We start from the raw sequence: 25,808 nt of genomic DNA, 5'->3' as shown, positions 1-25,808 counted from the left end.
GGCGCTGTGCCTCCGCACGTCGTGCTGTATGTGCTGAGCGATTGGTTTGGTGTATTAGTGGTGGGCGCTGTGCCTCTGCATGTCGTGCTATATGTGCTGAGCGATTGGTTTGGTGTATTAGTGGTGGGCGCTGTGCCTCCGCATGTCGTGCTATATGTGCTGAGCTGTTGGTTTGGTGTATTAGTGGTGGGCGCTGTGCCTCCGCATGTCGTGCTGTATGTGCTGAGCGATTGGTTTGGTGTATTAGTGGTGGGCGCTGTGCCCCCGCACGTCGTGCTGTATGTGCTGAGCGGTTGGTTTTGTGTATTAGTGGTGGGCGCTGTGCCTCCGCATGTCGTGCTATATGTGCTGAGCGGTTGGTTTGGTGTATTAGTGGTGGGCGCTGTGCCTCCACACGTCGTGCTGTATGTGCTGAGCGGTTGGTTTAGTGTATTAGTGGTGGGCGCTGTGCCCCCGCTTATCCTGCTGTATGTGCTGAGCGGTTGATTTGGTGTATTAATGGTGGGCGCTGTGCCTCCGCACGTCGTGCTGTATGTGCTGAGCGGTTGGTTTGGTGTATTAGTGGTGGGCGCTGTGCCCCCGCACGTCGTGCTGTATGTGCTGAGCGGTTGGTTTGGTGTATTAGTGGTGGGCGCTGTGCCTCCGCACGTCGTGCTGTATGTGCTGAGCGGTTGGTTTGGTGCATTAGTGGTGGGCGCTGTGCCTCCGCATGTCGTGCTATATGTGCTGAGTGGTTGGTTTGGTGTATTAGTGGTGGGCGCTGTGCCTCCGCATGTCGTGCTGTATGTGCTGAGTGATTGGTTTGGTGTATTAGTGGTGGGTGCTGTGCCCCCGCACGTCGTGCTGTATGTGCTGAGCGGTTGATTTGGTGTATTAGTGGTGGGCGCTGTGCCCCCGCTTATCCTGCTGTATGTGCTGAGTGATTGGTTTGGTGTATTAGTGGTGGGCGCTGTGCCCCCGCACGTCGTGCTGTATGTGCTGAGCGGTTGATTTGGTGTATTAGTGGTGGGCGCTGTGCCCCCGCTTATCCTGCTGTATGTGCTGAGCGGTTGGTTTGGTGTGTTAGAGGTGGGTGCTGTGCCTCCGCACGTCGTGCTGTTTGTGCTGAGCGGTTGGTTTGGTGTATTAGTGGTGGGCGCTGTGCCTCCGCACGTCGTGCTGTATGTGCTGGGCGGTTGGTTTGGTGTATTAGTGGTGGGCGCTGTGCCCCCGCACGTCGTGCTGTATGTGCTGAGTGGTTGGTTTGGTGTATTAGTGGTGGGCGCTGTGCCTCCGCACGTCGTGCTGTATGTGCTGAGCGGTTGGTTTGGTGTATTAGTGGTGGGCGCTGTGCCTCCGCACGTCGTGCTGTATGTGCTGGGCGGTTGGTTTGGTGTATTAGTGGTGGGCGCTGTGCCCCCGCACGTCGTGCTGTATGTGCTGAGTGGTTGGTTTGGTGTATTAGTGGTGGGCGCTGTGCCTCCGCACGTCGTGCTATATGTGCTGAGCGGTTGGTTTGGTGTATTAGTGGTGGGCGCTGTGCCTCCGCACGTCGTGCTGTATGTGCTGAGCGGTTGGTTTGGTGTATTAGTGGTGGGCGCTGTGCCCCCGCACGTCGTGCTGTATGTGCTGAGCGGTTGGTTTGGTGTATTAGTGGTGGGCGCTGTGCCTCCGCATGTCGTGCTATATGTGCTGAGCGGTTGGTTTGGTGTATTAGTGGTGGGCGCTGTGCCTCCACACGTCGTGCTGTATGTGCTGAGCGGTTGATTTGGTGTATTAATGGTGGGCGCTGTGCCTCCGCACGTCGTGCTGTATGTGCTGAGCGGTTTGGTATATTAGTGGTGGGCGCTGTGCCTCCGCACGTCGTGCTGTATGTGCTGAGCGGTTGGTTTGGTGTATTAGTGGTGGGCGCTGTGCCTCCGCATGTCGTGCTATATGTGCTGAGCGGTTGGTTTGGTGTATTAGTGGTGGGCGCTGTGCCTCCGCACGTCGTGCTGTATGTGCTGAGCGGTTGGTTTGGTGTATTAATGGTGGGCGCTGTGCCCCCGCACGTCGTGCTGTATGTGCTGAGTGGTTGGTTTGGTGTATTAGTGGTGGGCGCTGTGCCTCCGCACGTCGTGCTGTATGTGCTGAGCGGTTGGTTTGGTGTATTAGTGGTGGGCGCTGTGCCTCCGCACGTCGTGCTATATGTGCTGAGCGGTTGGTTTGGTGTATTAGTGGTGGGCGCTGTGCCTCCGCACGTCGTGCTGTATGTGCTGAGCGGTTGGTTTGGTGTATTAGTGGTGGGCGCTGTGCCCCCGCACGTCGTGCTGTATGTGCTGAGCGATTGGTTTGGTGTATTAGTGGTGGGCGCTGTGCCTCCGCATGTCGTGCTATATGTGCTGAGCGGTTGGTTTGGTGTATTAGTGGTGGGCGCTGTGCCCCCGCACGTCGTGCTGTATGTGCTGAGCGATTGGTTTGGTGTATTAGTGGTGGGCGCTGTGCCTCCGCATGTCGTGCTATATGTGCTGAGCGGTTGGTTTGGTGTATTAGTGGTGGGCGCTGTGCCTCCGCACGTCGTGCTGTATGTGCTGAGCGGTTGGTTTGGTGATTTTGTTGTACATGCTCCTATGTCTGAACCTAGAATTCCTGTCCCAGAGTTTTTTTCTGGAGATAGATCTCGTTTTCTGAATTTTAGGAACAATTGCAAGTTGTTTCTTTCTTTGAAATCTCGCTCCTCTGGAGACCCTGCTCAGCAAGTCAAGATTATTATATCTTTCCTGCGGGGTGACCCTCAGGATTGGGCATTTGCATTGGCACCAGGGGACCCTGCATTGCTTAATGCGGATGCGTTTTTTCTGGCATTGGGTTTGCTCTATGAGGAACCTAACCAAGAGATTCAGGCTGAAAAAGCTTTGTTGGCCCTCTCTCAGGGGCAAGATGAAGCAGAAATTTATTGTCAAAAATTTCGGAAGTGGTCGGTGCTTACTCAGTGGAATGAGTGCGCCCTGGCTGCAAGGTTCAGAGATGGCCTTTCTGAGGCCATTAAAGATGTTATGGTGGGGTTCCCTGCGCCTACTGGTCTGAATGAGTCTATGACTATGGCTATTCAGATTGATCGGCGTTTACGGGAGCGCAAACCTGTGCACCATTTGGCGGTGTCGTCTGAACCGTCACCTGAGATAATGCAATGTGATAAAGTTCAGTCCAGAAGTGAACGGCAAAATTATAGGCGGAAAAAAGGGTTGTGCTTTTATTGTGGTGATTCAGCTCATGTTATATCAGCATGCTCTAAACGCACAAAAAAGGTTGATAAGTCTGTTGCCATTAGTACTTTACAGTCTAAGTTCATTCTGTCTGTGACGCTGATTTGTTCATTATCATCCATTTCCGTCGATGCCTATGTGGATTCAGGCGCTGCCCTGAGTCTTATGGATTGGTCATTTGCCAATCGCTGTGGGTTTAGTCTGGAGCCTCTGGAAGTCCCTATTCCTTTGAAGGGAATTGACTCTACACCTTTGGCTATGAATAAACCTCAGTACTGGACACAAGTGACCATGCGTATGACTCCTGTTCATCAGGAGGTGATTCGCTTCCTGGTACTGTATAATTTGCATGATGTTCTAGTACTTGGTCTGCCATGGTTACAAACTCATAATCCAGTCCTTGACTGGAAATCGATGTCTGTGTTAAGCTGGGGTTGTCAGGGGGTTCATGATGATGCACCTCCGATTTCTATCGCTTCATCTACTCCTTCTGAGATTCCTGTGTTTTTGTCTGACTATCGGGATGTTTTTGAGGAGCCTAAGCTCAGTTCGCTTCCTCCTCACAGGGATTGCGATTGTGCTATAAATTTAATTCCAGGCAGTAAATTTCCTAAAGGTCGTTTGTTCAATCTGTCAGTGCCAGAGCATACTGCTATGCGGGATTATGTTAAGGAGTCCTTGGAAAAGGGACATATCCGTCCATCTTTGTCCCCTTTGGGAGCAGGTTTTTTTTTCGTGGCCAAAAAAGATGGTTCCTTGAGGCCTTGTATAGATTATCGTCTTTTGAATAAGATTACCGTAAAATATCAGTATCCTTTGCCATTGTTGACTGATTTGTTTGCTCGCATTAAGGGGGCTAAATGGTTCACTAAGATTGATCTTCGGGGTGCGTATAATCTTATACGAATAAAGCAAGGTGATGAGTGGAAAACCGCATTTAATACGCCTGAGGGCCATTTTGAGTATTTGGTAATGCCTTTCGGACTTTCTAATGCTCCTTCAGTCTTCCAGTCCTTTATGCACGATATTTTCCGTGAATATCTGGATAAATTTATGATTGTGTATTTGGATGATGTTTTGGTTTTTTCTGATGACTGGGAGTCCCATGTTCAGCAGGTCAGGAAGGTGTTTCAGGTCCTGTGGGCCAATTCCTTGTTTGTAAAAGGCTCAAAGTGTCTCTTTGGAGTCCAGAAGATTTCTTTCTTGGGGTATATTTTTTCCCCTTCTACTATTGAGATGGATCCCGTCAAGGTTCAGGCTATTTGTGACTGGACGCAGCCTACATCTCTTAAGAGTCTACAGAAGTTCTTGGGCTTTGCTAATTTCTATCGTCGTTTTATAACTAATTTTTCCAGTGTTGTTAAGCCTTTGACGGATTTGACTAAGAAGGGTGCTGATGTTGCTAATTGGTCTCCTGCGGCTGTGGAGGCCTTTCAGGAACTTAAGCGCCGGTTTTCTTCTGCTCCTGTGTTGCGTCAGCCAGATGTTTCGCTCCCTTTTCAGGTTGAGGTTGATGCTTCCGAGATTGGAGCGGGGGCGGTTTTGTCGCAGAGAAGCTCCGATGGCTCAGTGATGAAGCCATGCGCGTTTTTTTCTAGAAAGTTTTCGCCGGCTGAGCGGAATTATGATGTTGGTAATCGGGAACTTTTGGCCATGAAGTGGGCATTTGAGGAGTGGCGTCATTGGCTAGAGGGTGCTAGACATCGTGTGGTGGTCTTGACTGATCACAAAAATTTGATTTACCTTGAGTCTGCCAGGCGTCTGAATCCTAGACAGGCGCGTTGGTCACTGTTTTTCTCTCGTTTCAATTTTGTGGTTTCATACCTGCCAGGTTCAAAGAATGTGAAGGCGGATGCTCTTTCTAGGAGTTTTGTGCCTGACTCCCTTGGAAATTCTGAGCCCTCTGGTATCCTTAGGGATGGGGTGATTTTGTCTGCTGTCTCCCCAGACTTGCGACGTGCTTTGCAGGAGTTTCAGGCGGGTAAACCTGATCGTTGTCCGCCTGAGAGACTGTTTGTTCCGGATAATTGGACCAGTAGAGTCATCTCCGAGGTCCATTCTTCTGCGTTGGCAGGTCATCCTGGAATATTTTGTACTAGAGACTTGGTGGCCAGGTCTTTTTGGTGGCCTTCCTTGTCGAGGGATGTGCGTTCTTTTGTGCAGTCTTGTGAGGTTTGTGCTCGGGCTAAGCCTTGCTGTTCTCGGGCCAGTGGATTGTTGTCACCTTTGCCTATCCCGAAGAGGCCTTGGACGCACATTTCCATGGACTTTATTTCGGATCTCCCTGTCTCTCAAAAAATGTCCGTCATCTGGGTTGTGTGTGATCGCTTTTCTAAAATGGTTCATCTGGTACCCTTGCCTAAGTTACCTTCCTCCTCTGAGTTGGTCCCTCTGTTTTTTCAGAATGTGGTTCGTTTGCATGGGATTCCTGAGAACATCGTTTCTGACAGGGGATCCCAGTTTGTGTCTAGATTTTGGCGGACGTTCTGTGCTAAGATGGGCATTGATTTGTCCTTTTCGTCTGCATTCCATCCTCAGACGAATGGCCAGACTGAACGAACTAATCAGACCTTGGAAACTTATTTAAGGTGTTTTGTTTCTGCTGATCAGGATGACTGGGTTACCTTTTTGCCGCTGGCCGAATTTGCCCTTAATAATCGGGCTAGTTCTGCTACCTTGGTTTCTCCTTTCTTTTGTAATTCGGGGTTTCATCCTCGTTTTTCCTCTGGTCAGGTGGAACCTTCTGATTGTCCTGGAGTGGACATGGTGGTGGATAGGTTGCATCGGATTTGGAGTCATGTGGTGGCCAATTTGAAGTTGTCCCAGGAGAAGGCTCAGCAGTTTGCTAATCGCCGTCGCCGCGTGGGTCCTCGACTTCTTGTTGGGGACTTGGTGTGGTTGTCTTCTCGTTTTGTTCCTATGAAGGTCTCTTCTCCTAAGTTCAAGCCTCGGTTCATCGGTCCCTATAGGATCTTAGAAATTCTTAACCCTGTGTCGTTTCGTTTGGATCTCCCGGCATCGTTTGCTATTCATAATGTGTTCCATCGGTCGTTGTTGCGGAAGTATGAGGTACCTGTTATTCCTTCGCTTGAGCCTCCTGTTCCAGTGCTGGTGGAGGGAGAATTGGAGTATGTTGTGGAGAAGATCTTGGATTCTCGTGTTTCCAGACGGAAACTCCAGTATTTGGTCAAGTGGAAGGGTTATGGTCAGGAGGATAATTCTTGGGTGGTTGCCTCGGATGTTCATGCTGATGATTTGGTTCGCGCTTTTCATAGGGCTCATCCTGGTCGCCCTGGTGGTTCTCGTGAGGGTTCGGTGACCCCTCCTCAAGGGGGGGGTACTGTTGTGAGTTCTGTTTTTGGGCTCCCTCTGGTGGTTACTGATGGTACTGGGTGACTTGTCTTTCCTGGGTCTCTGGGTTCCACCTGTTCCATCAGGATATGGGAGTTTCCTATTTAACCTGGCTTTGCTGGCATTTCCTCGCCGGTTATCAATCTTCGGCTGGAGCGAGACGTCTAGGATCATCGTAGGCACGTTCCCCGGCTACTTTTATTTGTGTGTTAGGTTCAGGGTCGCGGTCAGCTCAGGTTCCATCGCCCTAGAGCTTGTTTGTATCTGTGCTTGTCCTTTAGTGATCCCCTGCCATTGGGATCATGACAGTGCTGTATGTGCTGAGTGGTTGGTTTGGTGTATTAGTGGTGGGCGCTGTGCCTCCGCACGTCGTGCTGTATGTGCTGAGTGGTTGGTTTGGTGTATTAGTGGTGGGCGCTGTGCCTCCGCACGTTGTGCTGTATGTGCTGAGCGGTTGATTTGGTGTATTAGTGGTGGGCGCTGTGCCCCCGCACGTCGTGCTGTATGTGCTGAGCGGTTGGTTTGGTGTATTAGTGGTGGGCGCTGTGCCTCCGCACGTCGTGCTGTATGTGCTGAGCGGTTGGTTTACTGTATTAGTGGTGGGCGCTGTGCCCCCGCTTATCCTGCTGTATGTGCTGAGCGGTTGGTTTGGTGTATTAGTGGTGGGCGCTGTGCCTCCGCACGTCGTGCTGTATGTGCTGAGCGGTTGTTTGGTGTATTAGTGGTGGGCGCTGTGCCTCCGCACGTTGTGCTGTATGTGCTGAGCGGTTGGTTTGGTGTATTAGTGGTGGGCGCTGTGCCCCCGCTTATCCTGCTGTATGTGCTGAGCGGTTGGTTTGGTGTATTAGTGGTGGGTGCTGTGCCTCCGCATGTCGTGCTGTATGTGCTGAGCGGTTGATTTGGTGTATTAGTGGTGGGTGCTGTGCCTCCGCATGTCGTGCTGTATGTGCTGAGCGGTTGGTTTGGTGTATTAGTGGTGGGCGCTGTGCCCCCGCTTATCCTGCTGTATGTGCTGAGTGATTGGTTTGGTGTATTATTGGTGGGCGCTGTGCCTCCGCACGTCGTGCTGTATGTGCTGAGTGGTTGGTTTGGTGTATTAGTGGTGGGCGCTGTGCCTCCGCATGTCGTGCTGTATGTGCTGAGCGGTTGGTTTGGTGTATTAGTGGTGGGCGCTGTGCCTCCGCACGTCGTGCAGTATGTGCTGAGTGGTTGGTTTGGTGTATTAGTGGTGGGTGCTGTGCCTCCGCATGTCGTGCTATATGTGCTGAGCGGTTGGTTTGGTGTATTAGTGGTGGACGCTGTGCCCCCGCTTATCCTGCTGTATGTGCTGAGCGGTTGGTTTGGTGTATTAGTGGTGGACGCTGTGCCCCCGCTTATCCTGCTGTATGTGCTGAGCGGTTGGTTTGGTGTATTAGTGGTGGGCGCTGTGCCTCCGCATGTCGTGCTGTATGTGCTGAGCGGTTGGTTTGGTGTATTAGTGGTGGGCGCTGTGCCTCCGCATGTCGTGCTGTATGTGCTGAGTGGTTGGTTTGGTGTATTAGTGGTGGGCGCTGTGCCCCCGCACGTCGTGCTGTATGTGCTGAGCGGTTGGTTTGGTGTATTAGTGGTGGGCGCTGTGCCTCCGCATGTCGTGCTGTATGTGCTGAGCGGTTGGTTTGGTGTATTAGTGGTGGGCGCTGTGCCTCCGCACGTCGTGCAGTATGTGCTGAGTGGTTGGTTTGGTGTATTAGTGGTGGGTGCTGTGCCTCCGCATGTCGTGCTATATGTGCTGAGCGGTTGGTTTGGTGTATTAGTGGTGGACGCTGTGCCCCCGCTTATCCTGCTGTATGTGCTGAGCGGTTGGTTTGGTGTATTAGTGGTGGGCGCTGTGCCTCCGCATGTCGTGCTATATGTGCTGAGCGGTTGGTTTGGTGTATTAGTGGTGGACGCTGTGCCCCCGCTTATCCTGCTGTATGTGCTGAGCGGTTGGTTTGGTGTATTAGTGGTGGGCGCTGTGCCTCCGCACGTCGTGCTGTATGTGCTGAGCGGTTGGTTTGGTGTATTAGTGGTGGGCGCTGTGCCTCCGCATGTCGTGCTATATGTGCTGAGTGGTTGGTTTGGTGTATTAGTGGTGGGTGCTGTGCCTCCGCACGTCGTGCTGTATGTGCTGAGCGGTTGGTTTGGTGTATTAGTGGTGGGCGCTGTGCCTCCGCATGTCGTGCTATATGTGCTGAGTGGTTGGTTTGGTGTATTAGTGGTGGACGCTGTGCCCCCGCTTATCCTGCTGTATGTGCTGAGCAGTTGGTTTGGTGTATTAGTGGTGGACGCTGTGCCCCCGCTTATCCTGCTGTATGTGCTGAGCGGTTGGTTTGGTGTATTAGTGGTAGGCGCTGTGCCTCCGCACGTCGTGCTGTATGTGCTGAGCGGTTGGTTTGGTGTATTAGTGGTGGGCGCTGTGCCCCCGCACGTCGTGCTGTATGTGCTGAGTGGTTGGTTTGGTGTATTAGTGGTGGGCGCTGTGCCCCCGCACGTCGTGCTGTATGTGCTGAGTGGTTGGTTTGGTGTATTAGTGGTGGGCGCTGTGCCTCCGCACGTCGTGCTGTATGTGCTGAGCGGTTGGTTTGGTGTATTAGTGGTGGGCGCTGTGCCTCCGCACGTCGTGCTGTATGTGCTGAGCGGTTGGTTTGGTGTATTAGTGGTGGGCGCTGTGCCTCCGCACGTTGTGCTGTATGTGCTGAGCGGTTGGTTTGGTGTATTAGTGGTGGGCGCTGTGCCTCCGCACGTTGTGCTGTATGTGCTGAGCGGTTGGTTTGGTGTATTAGTGGTGGGCGCTGTGCCCCCGCTTATCCTGCTGTATGTGCTGAGCGGTTGGTTTGGTGTATTAGTGGTGGGCGCTGTGCCCCCGCTTGTTCTGTTGTTTGTGCTGACATCCCGCTGTGGTTACCTCTCGCTGCGGTACTTTTTTCAGCCACAAAACCTGTCATCATTTTGGATACAGAAATAGCTCGCTGCCCGTTTCCTAGAGGTTTGACGAGACGCCCGGCCCAGAATTCCTCCTCTGCTTGCTGCTCGTGTGTTTGTTTCTGGCAGATGTTCTCCACCGTGTCGCCCTTCGCGGCCCCCATAACTTACTGATGTACTGGGTATTATACAGGGAACGTCCGGTACAGAAGCCGCATCATTGGGTAATGTATTGTACTGCCGTCCTCTGCTGGCTGTCAGTGATGGAAGCAATAACTCTGCTGTCAGTGATGGAAGCAATAACTCTGCTGTCAGTGATGGAAGCAATAACTCTGCTGGCAGTGATGGAAGCAATAACTCTGCTGTCAGTGATGGAAGCAATAACTCTGCTGTCAGTGATAGAAGCAATAACTCTGCTGTCAGTGATGGAAGCAATAACTCTGCTGGCAGTGATGGAAGCAATAACTCTGCTGTCAGTGATGGAAGCAATAACTCTGCTGTCAGTGATGGAAGCAATAACTCTGCTGGCAGTGATGGAAGCAATAACTCTGCTGTCAGTGATGGAAGCAATAACTCTGCTGTCAGTGATAGAAGCAATAACTCTGCTGTCAGTGATGGAAGCAATAACTCTGCTGGCAGTGATGGAAGCAATAACTCTGCTGTCAGTGATGGAAGCAATAACTCTGCTGTCAGTGATGGAAGCAATAACTCTGCTGTCAGTGATGGAAGCAATAACTCTGCTGTCAGTGATGGAAGCAATAACTCTGCTGGCAGTGATGGAAGCAATAACTCTGCTGTCAGTGATGGAAGCAATAACTCTGCTGTCAGTGATAGAAGCAATAACTCTGCTGTCAGTGATGGAAGCAATAACTCTGCTGGCAGTGATGGAAGCAATAACTCTGCTGGCAGTGATGGAAACAATAACTCTGCTGGCAGTGATGGAAACAATAACTCTGCTGTCAGTGATGGAAGCAATAACTCTGCTGTCAGTGATAGAAGCAATAACTCTGCTGGCAGTGATGGAAGCAATAACTCTGCTGTCAGTGATGGAAGCAATAACTCTGCTGTCAGTGATGGAAGCAATAACTCTGCTGGCAGTGATGGAAGCAATAACTCTGCTGGCAGTGATGGAAGCAATAACTCTGCTGTCAGTGATGGAAGCAATAACTCTGCTGGCAGTGATGGAAGCAATAACTCTGCTGTCAGTGATAGAAGCAATAACTCTGCTGGCAGTGATGGAAACAATAACTCTGCTGGCAGTGATGGAAGCAATAACTCTGCAGGCAGTGATGGAAGCAATAACTCTGCTGTCAGTGATGGAAGCAATAACTCTGCTGTCAGTGATGGAAGCAATAACTCTGCTGTCAGTGATGGAAGCAATAACTCTGCTGTCAGTGATGGAAGCAATAACTCTGCTGGCAGTGATGGAAACAATAACTCTGCTGTCAGTGATGGAAGCAATAACTCTGCTGGCAGTGATGGAAACAATAACTCTGCTGTCAGTGATAGAAGCAATAACTCTGCTGGCAGTGATGGAAACAATAACTCTGCTGTCAGTGATAGAAGCAATAACTCTGCTGTCAGTGATGGAAGCAATAACTCTGCTGGCAGTGATGGAAGCAATAACTCTGCTGTCAGTGATGGAAGCAATAACTCTGCTGTCAGTGATGGAAGCAATAACTCTGCTGGCAGTGATGGAAGCAATAACTCTGCAGGCAGTGATGGAAGCAATAACTCTGCTGGCAGTGATGGAAGCAATAACTCTGCTGTCAGTGATGGAAGCAATAACTCTGCAGGCAGTGATGGAAGCAATAACTCTGCTGGCAGTGATAGAAGCAATAACTCTGCTGGCAGTGATGGAAGCAATAACTCTGCAGGCAGTGATGGAAGCAGTAACTCTGCTGGCAGTGATGGAAGCAATAACTCTGCTGTCAGTGATGGAAGCAATAACTCTGCTGTCAGTGATGGAAGCAATAACTCTGCTGTCAGTGATGGAAGCAATAACTCTGCTGTCAGTGATGGAAGCAATAACTCTGCTGTCAGTGATAGAAGCAATAACTCTGCTGTCAGTGATGGAAGCAATAACTCTGCTGGCAGTGATGGAAGCAATAACTCTGCTGTCAGTGATGGAAGCAATAACTCTGCAGGCAGTGATGGAAGCAATAACTCTGCTGGCAGTGATGGAAGCAATAACTCTGCTGGCAGTGATGGAAGCAATAACTCTGCTGGCAGTGATGGAAGCAATAACTCTGCTGTCAGTGATGGAAGCAATAACTCTGCTGGCAGTGATGGAAGCAATAACTCTGCTGGCAGTGATGGAAGCAATAACTCTGCTGGCAGTGATGGAAGCAATAACTCTGCTGTCAGTGATGGAAGCAATAACTGCTGGCAGTGATGGAAGCAATAACTCTGCTGGCAGTGATGGAAGCAATAACTCTGCTGTCAGTGATGGAAGCAATAACTCTGCAGGCAGTGATGGAAGCAATAACTCTGCTGGCAGTGATGGAAGCAATAACTCTGCTGTCAGTGATGGAAGCAATAACTCTGCTGTCAGTGATGGAAGCAATAACTCTGCAGGCAGTGATGGAAGCAATAACTCTGCTGGCAGTGATGGAAGCAATAACTCTGCTGGCAGTGATGGAAGCAATAACTCTGCTGGCAGTGATGGAAGCAATAACTCTGCTGGCAGTGATGGAAGCAATAACTCTGCTGGCAGTGATGGAAGCAATAACTCTGCAGGCAGTGATGGAAGCAATAACTCTGCTGGCAGTGATGGAAGCAATAACTCTGCTGTCAGTGATGGAAGCAATAACTCTGCTGTCAGTGATGGAAGCAATAACTCTGCTGTCAGTGATGGAAGCAATAACTCTGCTGGCAGTGATGGAAGCAATAACTGCTGGCAGTGATGGAAGCAATAACTCTGCTGTCAGTGATGGAAGCAATAACTCTGCTGGCAGTGATGGAAGCAATAACTCTGCTGGCAGTGATGGAAGCAATAACTCTGCTGTCAGTGATGGAAGCAATAACTCTACTGGCAGTGATGGAAGCAATAACTCTGCTGTCAGTGATGGAAGCAATAACTCTGCTGTCAGTGATGGAAGCAATAACTCTGCTGTCAGTGATGGAAGCAATAACTCTGCTGGCAGTGATGGAAGCAATAACTCTGCTGTCAGTGATGGAAGCAATAACTCTGCTGGCAGTGATGGAAGCAATAACTCTGCTGTCAGTGATGGAAGCAATAACTCTGCTGTCAGTGATGGAAGCAATAACTCTGCTGTCAGTGATGGAAGCAATAACTCTGCTGTCAGTGATGGAAGCAATAACTCTGCTGGCAGTGATGGAAGCAATAACTCTGCTGTCAGTGATGGAAGCAATAACTCTGCTGTCAGTGATGGAAGCAATAACTCTGCTGTCAGTGATGGAAGCAATAACTCTGCTGTCAGTGATGGAAGCAATAACTCTGCTGGCAGTGATGGAAGCAATAACTCTGCTGTCAGTGATGGAAGCAATAACTCTGCTGGCAGTGATGGAAGCAATAACTCTGCTGTCAGTGATGGAAGCAATACCTCTGCTGGCAGTGATGGAAACAATAACTCTGCTGGCAGTGATGGAAGCAATAACTCTGCTGGCAGTGATGGAAGCAATAACTCTGCAGGCAGTGATGGAAGCAATAACTCTGCTGTCAGTGATGGAAGCAATAACTCTGCTGGCAGTGATGGAAGCAATAACTCTGCTGTCAGTGATGGAAGCAATAACTCTGCTGGCAGTGATGGAAGCAATAACTCTGCTGTCAGTGATGGAAGCAATAACTCTGCTGGCAGTGATGGAAGCAATAACTCTGCAGGCAGTGATGGAAGCAATAACTCTGCTGTCAGTGATGGAAGCAATAACTCTGCTGGCAGTGATGGAAGCAATAACTCTGCTGTCAGTGATGGAAGCAATAACTCTGCTGGCAGTGATGGAAGCAATAACTCTGCTGTCAGTGATGGAAGCAATAACTCTGCTGGCAGTGATGGAAGCAATATCTCTGCTGTCAGTGATGGAAGCAATAACTCTGCTGGCAGTGATGGAAGCAATAACTCTGCTGGCTGTCAGTGATGGAAGCAATAACTCTGCTGGCAGTGATGGAAGCAATAACTCTACTGGCAGTGATGGAAGCAATAACTCTGCTGGCAGTGATGGAAGCAATAACTCTGCTGTCAGTGATGGAAGCAATAACTCTGCAGGCAGTGATGGAAGCAATAACTCTGCAGGCAGTGATGGAAGCAATAACTCTGCTGGCAGTGATGGAAGCAATAACTCTGCTGGCAGTGATGGAAGCAATAACTCTGCTGGCAGTGATGGAAGCAATAACTCTGCTGTCAGTGATGGAAGCAATAACTCTGCTGGCAGTGATGGAAGCAATAACTCTGCTGGCAGTGATGGAAGCAATAACTCTGCTGTCAGTGATGGAAGCAATAACTCTGCTGTCAGTGATGGAAGCAATAACTCTGCTGTCAGTGATGGAAGCAATAACTCTGCTGGCAGTGATGGAAGCAATAACTCTGCTGGCAGTGATGGAAGCAATAACTCTGCTGTCAGTGATGGAAGCAATAACTCTGCTGGCAGTGATGGAAGCAATAACTCTGCTGTCAGTGATGGAAGCAATACCTCTGCTGGCAGTGATGGAAACAATAACTCTGCTGGCAGTGATGGAAGCAATAACTCTGCTGGCAGTGATGGAAGCAATAACTCTGCAGGCAGTGATGGAAGCAATAACTCTGCTGTCAGTGATGGAAGCAATAACTCTGCTGGCAGTGATGGAAGCAATAACTCTGCTGTCAGTGATGGAAGCAATAACTCTGCTGGCAGTGATGGAAGCAATAACTCTGCTGTCAGTGATGGAAGCAATAACTCTGCTGGCAGTGATGGAAGCAATAACTCTGCAGGCAGTGATGGAAGCAATAACTCTGCTGTCAGTGATGGAAGCAATAACTCTGCTGGCAGTGATGGAAGCAATAACTCTGCTGTCAGTGATGGAAGCAATAACTCTGCTGGCAGTGATGGAAGCAATAACTCTGCTGTCAGTGATGGAAGCAATAACTCTGCTGGCAGTGATGGAAGCAATATCTCTGCTGTCAGTGATGGAAGCAATAACTCTGCTGGCAGTGATGGAAGCAATAACTCTGCTGGCTGTCAGTGATGGAAGCAATAACTCTGCTGGCAGTGATGGAAGCAATAACTCTACTGGCAGTGATGGAAGCAATAACTCTGCTGGCAGTGATGGAAGCAATAACTCTGCTGTCAGTGATGGAAGCAATAACTCTGCAGGCAGTGATGGAAGCAATAACTCTGCAGGCAGTGATGGAAGCAATAACTCTGCTGGCAGTGATGGAAGCAATAACTCTGCTGGCAGTGATGGAAGCAATAACTCTGCTGGCAGTGATGGAAGCAATAACTCTGCTGTCAGTGATGGAAGCAATAACTCTGCTGGCAGTGATGGAAGCAATAACTCTGCTGGCAGTGATGGAAGCAATAACTCTGCTGTCAGTGATGGAAGCAATAACTCTGCTGTCAGTGATGGAAGCAATAACTCTGCTGTCAGTGATGGAAGCAATAACTCTGCTGTCAGTGATGGAAGCAATAACTCTGCTGGCAGTGATGGAAGCAATAACTCTGCTGTCAGTGATGGAAGCAATAACTCTGCTGTCAGTGATGGAAGCAATAACTCTGCTGTCAGTGATGGAAGCAATAACTCTGCTGGCAGTGATGGAAGCAATAACTCTGCTGTCAGTGATGGAAGCAATAACTCTGCTGGCAGTGATGGAAGCAATAACTCTGCTGTCAGTGATGGAAGCAATAACTCTGCTGTCAGTGATGGAAGCAATAACTGCTGGCAGTGATGGAAGCAATAACTCTGCTGTCAGTGATGGAAGCAATAACTCTGCTGTCAGTGATGGAAGCAATAACTCTGCTGGCAGTGATGGAAGCAATAACTCTGCTGGCAGTGATGGAAGCAATAACTCTGCTGTCAGTGATGGAAGCAATAACTCTGCTGTCAGTGATGGAAGCAATAACTCTGCTGGCAGTGATGGAAGCAATATCTCTGCTGTCAGTGATGGAAGCAATAACTCTGCTGTCAGTGATGGAAGCAATAACTCTGCTGGCAGTGATGGAAGCAATAACTCTGCTGTCAGTGATGGAAGCAATAACTCTGCAGGCAGTGATGGAAGCAATAACTCTGCTGGCAGTGATGGAAGCAATAACTCTGCTGGCAGTGATGGAAGCAATAACTCTGCAGGCAGTGATGGAAGCAATAACTCTGCTGGCAGTGATGGAAGCAATAACTCTGCTGGCAGTGATGGAAGCAATAACTCTGCTGTCAGTGATGGAAACAATAACTCTGCTGGCAGTGATGGAAGCAATAACTCTGCTGTCAGTGATGGAAGCAATAACTCTGCTGTTAGTGATGGAAGCAATAACTCTGCTGTCAGTGATGGAAGCAATAACTCTGCAGGCAGTGATGGAAGCAATAACTCTGCTGGCAGTGATGGAAGCAATAACTCTGCTGGCAGTGATGGAAGCAATAACTCTGCTGGCAGTGATGGAAGCAATAACTCTGCAGGCAGTGATGGAAGCAATAACTCTGCTGTCAGTGATGGAAGCAATAACTCTGCTGGCAGTGATGGAAGCAATAACTGCTGGCAGTGATGGAAGCAATAACTCTGCTGGCAGTGATGGAAGCAATAACTCTGCTGGCAGTGATGGAAGCAATAACTCTGCAGGCAGTGATGGAAGCAATAACTCTGCTGGCAGTGATGGAAGCAATAACTCTGCTGGCAGTGATGGAAGCAATAACTCTGCTGTCAGTGATGGAAGCAATACCTCTGCTGTCAGTGATGGAAGCAATAACTCTGCTGTCAGTGATGGAAGCAATACCTCTGCTGGCAGTGATGGAAGCAATAACTCTGCTGTCAGTGATGGAAGCAATAACTCTGCTGTCAGTGATGGAAGCAATAACTCTGCTGTCAGTGATGGAAGCAATAACTCTGCTGGCAGTGATGGAAGCAATAACTCTGCTGTCAGTGATGGAAGCAATAACTCTGCAGGCAGTGATGGAAGCAATAACTCTGCTGGCAGTGATGGAAGCAATAACTCTGCTGTCAGTGATGGAAGCAATAACTCTGCAGGCAGTGATGGAAGCAATAACTCTGCAGGCAGTGATGGAAGCAATAACTCTGCTGGCAGTGATGGAAGCAATAACTCTGCTGTCAGTGATGGAAGCAATAACTCTGCTGTCAGTTATGGAAGCAATAACTCTGCAGACAGTGATGGAAGCAATAACTCTGCTGTCAGTGATGGAAGCAATAACTCTGCTGGCAGTGACGGCCGTTCTCTCTGCCGGCTCCCATTTTCTCTGCTCTCGCTTTCATCTTTTCTCGAACATTATAAATTGAGCACAATCTTATCTTTCCCAGTTTGTGCCTCCGCCGCCGGCGTTGATCAGACGCAGGATCCAGAGATGATGAAAGCGCTGCCGCTAATCTGTCACATCGTAAATCACCATAGAAAAGGTGCAAAGTGAAGCCAAGGCCGCCCTTGAGATGTGGAGAGATAAGCGTCGCCCTCCGCTGCCGCCTCTTATCTGAATGATACCTGTTCTCATCTGAGGCCGCTGCAGGTGACCGCTGAGCCTCCACTTACAGGTAACAGCTGGGCCTCCACGTACAGGTGACCGCTGGGCCTTCACATACTGGTGACCGCTGGGCCTTCACATACTGGTGACCGCTGGGCCTCCACGTACAGGTAACAGCTGGGCCTCGACGTACAGGTGACCGTTGGGCCTCCACGTACAGGTGACCGCTGGGCCTTCACATACTGGTGACCGCTGGGCCTCCACGTACAGGTATTAGCTGGGCCTCGACGTACAGGTGACTGCTGGGCCTCCAAGTACAGGTAACAGCTGGGCCTCGACGTACAGGTGACTGTTGGGCCTCCACGTACAGGTGACCGCTGGGCCTTCACATACTGGTGACCGCTGGGCCTCCACGTACAGGTAACAGCTGGGCCTCGACGTACAGGTGACTGTTGGGCCTCCACGTACAGGTGACCGCTGGGCCTTCACATACTGGTGACCGCTGGGCCTCCACGTACAGGTAACAGCTGGGCCTCGACGTACAGGTGACCGCTGGGCCTCCACGTACAGGTGACCACTGTGCCTTCACATACTGGTGACAGCTGGGCCTCCACGTACAGGTGACCGCTGGGCCTCCACGTACAGGTGACCGCTTGGCCTCCACGTACAGGTGACCACTGTGCCTTCACATACTGGTGACAGCTGGGCCTCCACGTACAGGTGACCGCTGGGCCTCCACGTACAGGTGGCCGCTGGGCCTCCACGTACAGGTGACCGCTGGGACTCCACGTACAGGTAACAGCTGGGCCTCCACGTACAGGTGACCGCTGGGCCTCCACGTACAGGTGGCCGCTGGGCCTCCACGTACAGGTGGCCGCTGGGACTCCACGTACAGGTAACAGCTGGGCCTCCACGTACAGGTGACCGCTGGGCCTTCACGTACAGGTAGCAACTGAACCTCCACGTATAGGTGACCGCTGGGCCTCCACGTACAGGTGACCTCTGAGCCTCCATGTAAGGTAGCAGCTGGGCCTCCACATACAGGTGACTGCTCGGCTGCCACGTACAGATAACAGCTGGGCCTCCATATTTCATAAAAATGAAAGGCGGCACAGACTGCAATAACTCGAGATCAATGCATCACACTAAAGACTACATCATCACCTATTCTGCCAAGTCTGCGATTGGGGTGCAAAAGTGATTGGAGATCCATGACTTGTACATGTTGATGAAAGTTAGGCGGTCTACACTTTCAGTGGACAGCCGTATACATTTATCCATCAGGACACCACCAGCAGTGCTGAAGACACATTCTGAGAGAACGCTGGCTGCCGAGCATGACCAAAGCTTTAAGGCATGACAGGCAAGCTCAGGCCACTCAACCATTTTTGAAGACCAAAATGCAAAGGGTCCAACCCCCCCGATGGTATTGATATTGAGCTCCAGATACTCCTGCACCATCCTCTCCAGTCGATCATTACGTGTCAGACTTGTAATCCGTTCTGCTGGTGCATCTGGCTAAATTTACTCTTGTATCGCGTATCTAACAGAGTGGGAACCCAGTAGTCAGCAGTATTTCTAATTCTAACAATACGGCCAACAGTCCTGTTGCAGATAGTGCAGCAAGAAGGTGCTCATGTGTCGACCGTTTCCATGAGGTACAAGTCCATGGTGTATTGGTGGTGGGGTAACACTCAAGGTTGCTTCCTCCGTCCTCTCCCGCCAACAGAGAGGGGATCACTATCCTCTTCATCTCCTTCCTGTTGTGCGTCCATTACCTCTTGCTCCTCGTCCTCCTCCATTTCTTCCTCGGCTCCTGCACCTTTACTAATAATTTCTGGTACCTTGAGCCCCCCTCGATCGCTATAATCCACCCTCCCTTGACACCCGCCTCTGCGATGACAATCCAAAACTTAGCGGTATTGTTATCACTTCCGCATCCTCCTCTGCTTCATCCTCTACCTCTGCGACCACCATGTTCTCCCGCTGGCTACTCAAAGTGTGCTCCAGCATGTAGATGACTGGAATAGTGATGCTGATGATGGCAGCGTCAGCGCTAACCATCTTATTAGCCTTTTCGAAACTGTCCAAAAGGGTGTAGAGGTCTTTAATCTGTGTCCAGTCCGCAAGCGTGATTTATTACATGTACGGACTGCGTTGGCCATAGTGCACCAGGGCTTGGCGCTGCTGCCACGGTCACTACAACATATGCAGAGTGTAATTCCACAGTGTCGGCACAGCACATATCAACCAGATAGCCGGTAGCTCGAAAAACCTCTGCAGCAATGTAAGTCGATGACCATGAGTGGTGTAGACACCAGAAATGAGCACACAGGGGCTGGGCTTTCTGTAGCAGCACATCCTGGCTGGGATAGTAGCGTAGAAATTGCTGTACCACCAGGCTGAGGACGTGAGCAATGTAGGGCACGTGTGTGTGTGAGGTTTCCCTGGCGTAGGGCCACCACCAGGTTTGCACCTTTATCGCACATGGCCTTCACTGACTGCAGGTTCAGTGGAGACAGCCAGTGCTCAAACTTGGCCTGCAGAGCTGTCCACAACTCTTCAGCTGTATGAGTGCGATCTCCAAAGGATATCAATTTAAACACTGCCAGATTGTGGTGAGCCCTGGCTGCAAAGTACGGAGGTGGTGGAGATTCTATCTGCATTGTTGCAAAGCGTGTCAGATTAAAGGAAGAGGTTGAGCGCGCCGGTGGAGAAGGCAGAAACAGTGGAGTAAGGGTTAGATACAGAGGCTTGTCCTGCAAGCCTTGGGGATTCCAAGATTTGCTGTCTAGTAACACCTTGGTGTCTACTGCTTTAGTTCTCCATCCCCTGGTGTGTACTAGTTTAGTTCTCCAAAACTAGGTGTTTAGTAGTTTAGTTCTCCAACCCCTGTTGTCTAGTAGTTTAGTTATCCATCTTATGGTGTGAAGTGGTTTATTTCTCCATCCCCAAGCACCCTACAAGCCTTAGGGATTGCATGACTTGTGGAGCAGTCCCTTCCCCGACTGCTCCCACAGCCACCAGAGTCACCCAGTGTCTAGCTGTAACTTCCCTGTCCATGTTTTCTCGTCCAGGTGACTGTGGTGAAATACCCCCTGGCAGACATAGAATTTTTCAGGGAACAGGTGATGTTGTCTGCGACTTGTTGCTGTAGCGCAAGCACATATTTCTTAGAGAAGTAATGGTGACTGGGCAACTGGTACTGGGGGACTGTGACGGCCATCAGCTTTCGGAAACCGTCTATCCATAAGGCGGAAATGCTGCATTTCCGTGGTCAACATATTGGAGTGGCCATGCAATAATCACAGAGGTCACAGGCCGGGAGTCCTACAGAAACAAGCGCTGTGATCTTAGTAGTGAATAGCTCCCAGCTGGCCCCCATCATCCAGACAATGACACGATTGGGCGACGATCATCCGGGGAGGCCGCAGGCTGTTCACAATCATTAGTTCTCAGAAAAGTAATAGTGATCGTACGGCTTATCCATGTCCAGATTACAACACATGGAATATGTGTATATCCCTCTGTACGATCACTGCTAACTCCACGATAACCCTACACTCCTCGCTGCCAACTACAATCCTGTTTGTAACCCAATAAATGAATGTAGGCCAATTGGACGCCATTCTTCTTTTGAGGTTCACACCATCAGGGTGTTCCATCCCCTCTGCCTCAGAGTAGCAGTCATATACTGGCCGCCAGGCTCACCCACCCACTTCCTTGACCACTTTTATGCGTTGCAGCCACACTTCATGTCATTAGAATTGACAGCCCTTATCCTGGGAGACTTCATCAGGTCCACCTCCCCAACTGCATCCCAGCTTCTATCTCTAGCCAATTCTCGTGGCCTCTCTCAACTTTCAAACTCTGAGACACAGAAAGATGGTAGCACCCCTCATCTGGAATTTGCCTGGTTCAGTTCAATCTCCTACCTAGATGATTCACCTCTTACCCTTTGTCCCTGTAGTGCAGCAGGGTTGGTGTAGCATGACAGACTAGGCAGTGACCCAGGAAAGTTAAAAATAAAGTCTCTTTTAATGATTATCAGCGTACTCACAACCAGAAAGTAAATAGGATCCTGCGGATCGCAGCCGGGAGACAAAGACAGTACGTAACAGAGACAGGTTACCATGGGCGACTGCACCGCCGTGTTTGCTGAGGGTGCCAGGCCTCTTGGCTCCGCTTAGGCTCCGTGTTGCTTCACACAGGTGGAGCTCTGCATAGCCTTCTGCTCTGCACACTTGCAAAACCTAACTGACACACCCCACCCTTTGCTGCAAGGGTTTTTACAAGGAACCTGTGGCTGTAGGAAAACCCGGCTGGGAAGCAAACGGACTGCCCCACTACATCCTGTAGTCTGTTTCAAAAATAAAAGCCCATGGCAGGTTTTGCTAAATCTGCCTTGGACAAATAGCTTGCCCAAGACCAACTTACTTTTATTTTGCATTGCAGTCACAGCTATACCTGTGACTGCAATGCACTCCCACGGCTCAATACTCTTCTGTGCGCATCCTGGGGGACATATAGCGACCCTCGCATATAAGACTGGTCACTGCCTCACATCCTCATGAAATTAGGAGTATAACCACAACTTAGACATTTTTATGTATAAACTGGTATATTATAAATTATATATTCTCTAACTGGGTCGCTGTGACCAGTGGGAACCGCAGGGGTCGGTGTTGGGACCTCTTCTCTTCAACATATTTATTAACCATCTGGTAGAAGGTTTACACAGTAAAATATCAATATTTGCAGATGATACAAAACTATGTAAAGCAGTCAATACAAGAGAAGATAGTATTCTGCTACAGATGGATCTGGATAAGTTGGAAACTTGGGCTGAAAGGTGGCAGATGAGGTTTAACAATGATAAATGTAAGGTTATACACATGGGAAGAAGGAATCAATATCACCACTACACACTGAACGGGAAACCACTGGGTAAATCTGGCATGGAGAAGGACTTGGGGATCCTAGTTAATGATAAACTTACCTGGAGCAGCCAGTGCCAGGCAGCAGCTGCCAAGGCAAACAGGATCATGGGGTGCATTAAAAGAGGTCTGGATACACGTGATGAGAGCATTATACTGCCTCTGTACAAATTCCTGGTTAGACCGCCCATGGAGTACTGTGTACAGTTTTGCGCCCCGATGCTCAGGAAGGATATAATGGAACTAGAGTGAGTACAAAGGAGGGCAACAAAATTAATAAAGGGGATGGGAGAACTACAATACCCAGATAGATTAGCGAAATTTGGATTATTTAGTCTAGAAAAAAGACGACTGGGGCGATCTAATAACCATGTATAAGTATATAAGGGGACAATACAAATATCTCGCTGAGGATCTGTTTATACCAAGGAAGGTGACGGGCACAAGGGGGCATTCTTTGCGTCTGGAGGAGAGAAGGTTTTTCCACCAACATAGAAGAGGATTCTTTACTGTTAGGGCAGTGAGAATCTGGAATTGCTTGCCTGAGGAGGTGGTGATGGCGAACGCAGTCGAGGGGTTCAAGAGAGGCCTGGATGTCTTCCTGGAGCAGAACAATATTGTATCTTACAGTTATTAGGTTCTGTAGAAGGACGTAGATCTGGGGATTTATTCTAACAGGCTGAACTGGATGGACACATGACTATTTTCAACCTTGCTAACAAAGACTTGGGTATACTAATAGATCATAAACATGAGTCAACAGTGTGATGCAGCAGCAAAAAAGGCAAATGCAATTCTGGGATGTATTAACAGAGTATACGGTCTAGATCACGTGAAGTCATTATTGCCCTCTACTCCTCCTCGGTCAGACCTCACCTGGAATACTGGGTCCAGTTTTGGGCACATTTTAAAAAAGACATCAACAAATTGGAGCAAGTTCAGAGAAGAGCGACCAGAATGGTGACCGGTCTGCAAACCATGTCCTATGAGGAACGATTACAGGATTTGGGAATGTTTAGCTGCAAAAAAGAAGGCTGAGAGGAGACTTAATAGCTGTCTACAAATATCTGCAGGGCCGTCACAGTGTAGAAGGATCATCTTTATCCTCATTTGAACAAGGAAAGACTTGAAGCAATGGGATGAAACTGAATGGGAGGAGACACAGATTAGATATTAGAAAAAACTTTTTGACAGTGACGGTGATCAATGAGTTGAACAGGCGGCCACGAGAGGCGGTGAGTGTGAAGACTTAAATGGAAGTCTTCACACACAGGCTGGACAGACATCTGTCTGGGATGATTTAGTGAATCCTGCACTGAGCAGGGGATGGACCAGATGACCCAGGAGGTCCCTTCCAACTCTACCATTCTATATTCCCCATCGGTGTGATGTGGTCCAGTCCTCCAGTGATTATCTGCTATCCCCCCCGCCCCCCGATGTGTGCTGGGGTCCAGTCCTCCAGTGATTATTCATTATATCGGTGTGTGATGTGGTCTGGTCCTCCAGTGATTATCTCTCATATCTCCCCCACGTGTGTGATGTGGTGCAGTCCTCCAGTGATTATTCATTATATACCCCCTCCGGTGTGTGATGTCATCCTATCCCCAAGTAACGACCTCTTATTTCCGCAGATCCTGATGAAGCTGAAGAGCATGGCGCTGGAGGCAGATGGTGAGCTGGAGCGTCAGGATGAAGCGCTGGACGACATCACTAGCTCCACTGACAGAGCAATCATTAACATCGACAAACAGACGCGCCGGATGCGGAACCTGATGTGAAAGATGGCCGCCAGGAACCACTGTCACGGCTCTGGCTTCTCTGTGGGACAGAAGGAGACAGTCAGGAACTGAGGAATCCCGAATGTTTAGTTATCTCATTGTAATGATTGATGGCATGTAATAATGAAAAAAGAAATAAAGTCCTCAAAATTATAAAAAGCACCAGAACCCGCTGCCACCACCAATTCCTGCCGCCACTACCAACCCCTGTCACCACCAATTGCCATCACTACTAACCACTGCTGCCATCAATCAACCACTGCCGCCACCAAATACCGTGACTACCAATCACTGCTGCCATCAAATGGAGTCAATTAACTGCTACCGCCACCAACTGCCATCACTGCCAACCTCTTCCGCCATCAAATGCTGATGGCACTACCAACCACTGCTGTCACTACCAACCGCTGCCGTCACTACCAACCATCAACTGCTGTCAGTACCAACCACTGCTTCCATCAAATCTTCTCACTTTCAACCACTGCTGCCACCAAATGCCATCACTACCAACCATCACATACTGCTATCTCCAATTGCCTCTACCACAACCCACCAACTTTCGTCACCATCAACCACTGCCACCAACTGCCATCACTACCAACCACTGCTGCCACCAACTGCCGTCACTACCAACCACTGCTGCCACCAACTGCCGTCACTACCAACCACTGCTACCACCAACTGCCGTCACTACCAACCACCACATACTGCTATCACTAGTTGCCTCTACCACAACCCACTGCTGCCACCAACTGCCGTCACTACCAACCACTGCTGCCACCAACTGCCGTCACTACCAACCACTGCTGCCACCAACTGCCGTCACTACCAACCACTACTGCCACCAACTGCCGTCACTACCAACCACCACATACTGCTATCACCAATTGCCTCTACCACAACCCACTGCTGCCACCAAATGCTGTCACTACCAGCCACTGCTGCCACCAACTGCCGTCACTACCAACCACCACATACTGCTATCACCAATTGCCTCTACCACAACCCACTGCTGCCACCAAATGCTGTCACTACCAGCCACTGCTGCCACCAACTGCCGTCACTACCAACCACCACATACTGCTATCACCAATTGCCTCTACCACAACCCACTGCTGCCACCAAATGCTGTCACTGCAAACCACTGTTACCATCAACTGCTGTTACTACTAACCAATTCTGCCACCACAATCTGTTGCTGTCAACCAACTACTTCTGCCACCACCCATTTTTAGTAGTTCTCACTGCCACCTCCTGCTGCCGCTGCTATCCGTGCTTGCTGACACCATCCGCTGTTGTAAGATTTGATCATATGACAGGTTGTGGTGGCAACTACTAGGGACTTTCAGGACCCTGTTACAAATCAGCTTTCCACAATCGCCCCTCCCCTCACTACCATTATTCATCATTGTACAGCCACGGCCAATAGTTTTCAGTCTAAAACAACGTTTGATATTCGCAACGTTCGATGCTTCAGTTTTTATAGTAACTTGAGATTATTATGAAAAGCGATCAGATGAGCTGCCAAAAAATGCTGTCATTCCTTGCCATGAAAATGACCTTAAGGGCTTGTTCAAATGCAATCCAATAGAAAATCAGATTGCAGTCGGACCAATGTTATTCAATGATTCAGGGCTCATCTGCGATTTTTTTTTTAATCGGCTCGGATCAGATTGTGATCAGACTAATGAAAAATCACACCTCGACGCGCGTTTCGGAACTTACTCCTTTGGCAGTGAACAGTAATAGAATAGATATATATACTTAGAATACATAGATGTAAAGATGTTAGAGAGATATATAATTAGCCCTATGCTTGTGGAGTTTACTGTATATGTGTTTATTTAATAAATATATGAAAAAAATGGCATCGGACCTCTAAAATTATATTAACCAGCAGAGGGAAAGCAGACAGCTGGGGGCAGATGTTTATAGCCTGAAAGGGGGTAATACAGATGTAGCT

At 49.5% G+C, this 25,808-nt stretch overlaps 1 protein-coding gene across 6 annotated transcripts in view; it reads left to right on the top strand.

The window, feature by feature from the left end:
• SNAP47 (synaptosome associated protein 47) overlaps positions 1-24,011 on the top strand; it is a 64,177-nt gene extending 40,166 nt beyond the window's left edge. For 2 of the 6 annotated variants that reach the window (XM_069729113.1, XM_069729114.1), the window contains one exon: positions 23,699-23,999. In XM_069729113.1, coding sequence (XP_069585214.1) covers positions 23,699-23,845 — 147 coding nt within the window. In that variant the 3' untranslated portion in view covers positions 23,846-23,999. Of the gene's footprint in view, positions 1-23,698 lie in introns of all 6 variants that reach the window. The other 4 variants (XM_069729116.1, XM_069729115.1, XM_069729112.1 and 1 more) reach the window with 3 other exon arrangements.
• The last annotated feature ends 1,797 nt before the right edge of the window (positions 24,012-25,808 follow it).

The sequence above is a fragment of the Ranitomeya imitator genome, chromosome 6, assembly GCF_032444005.1.
Source record: "Ranitomeya imitator isolate aRanImi1 chromosome 6, aRanImi1.pri, whole genome shotgun sequence".
NCBI lineage: Eukaryota > Metazoa > Chordata > Amphibia > Anura > Dendrobatidae > Ranitomeya > Ranitomeya imitator.
The sequence above is the reverse complement of the archived record's forward strand: the minus strand, read 5'-3'. Positions and strand labels throughout refer to the sequence as shown.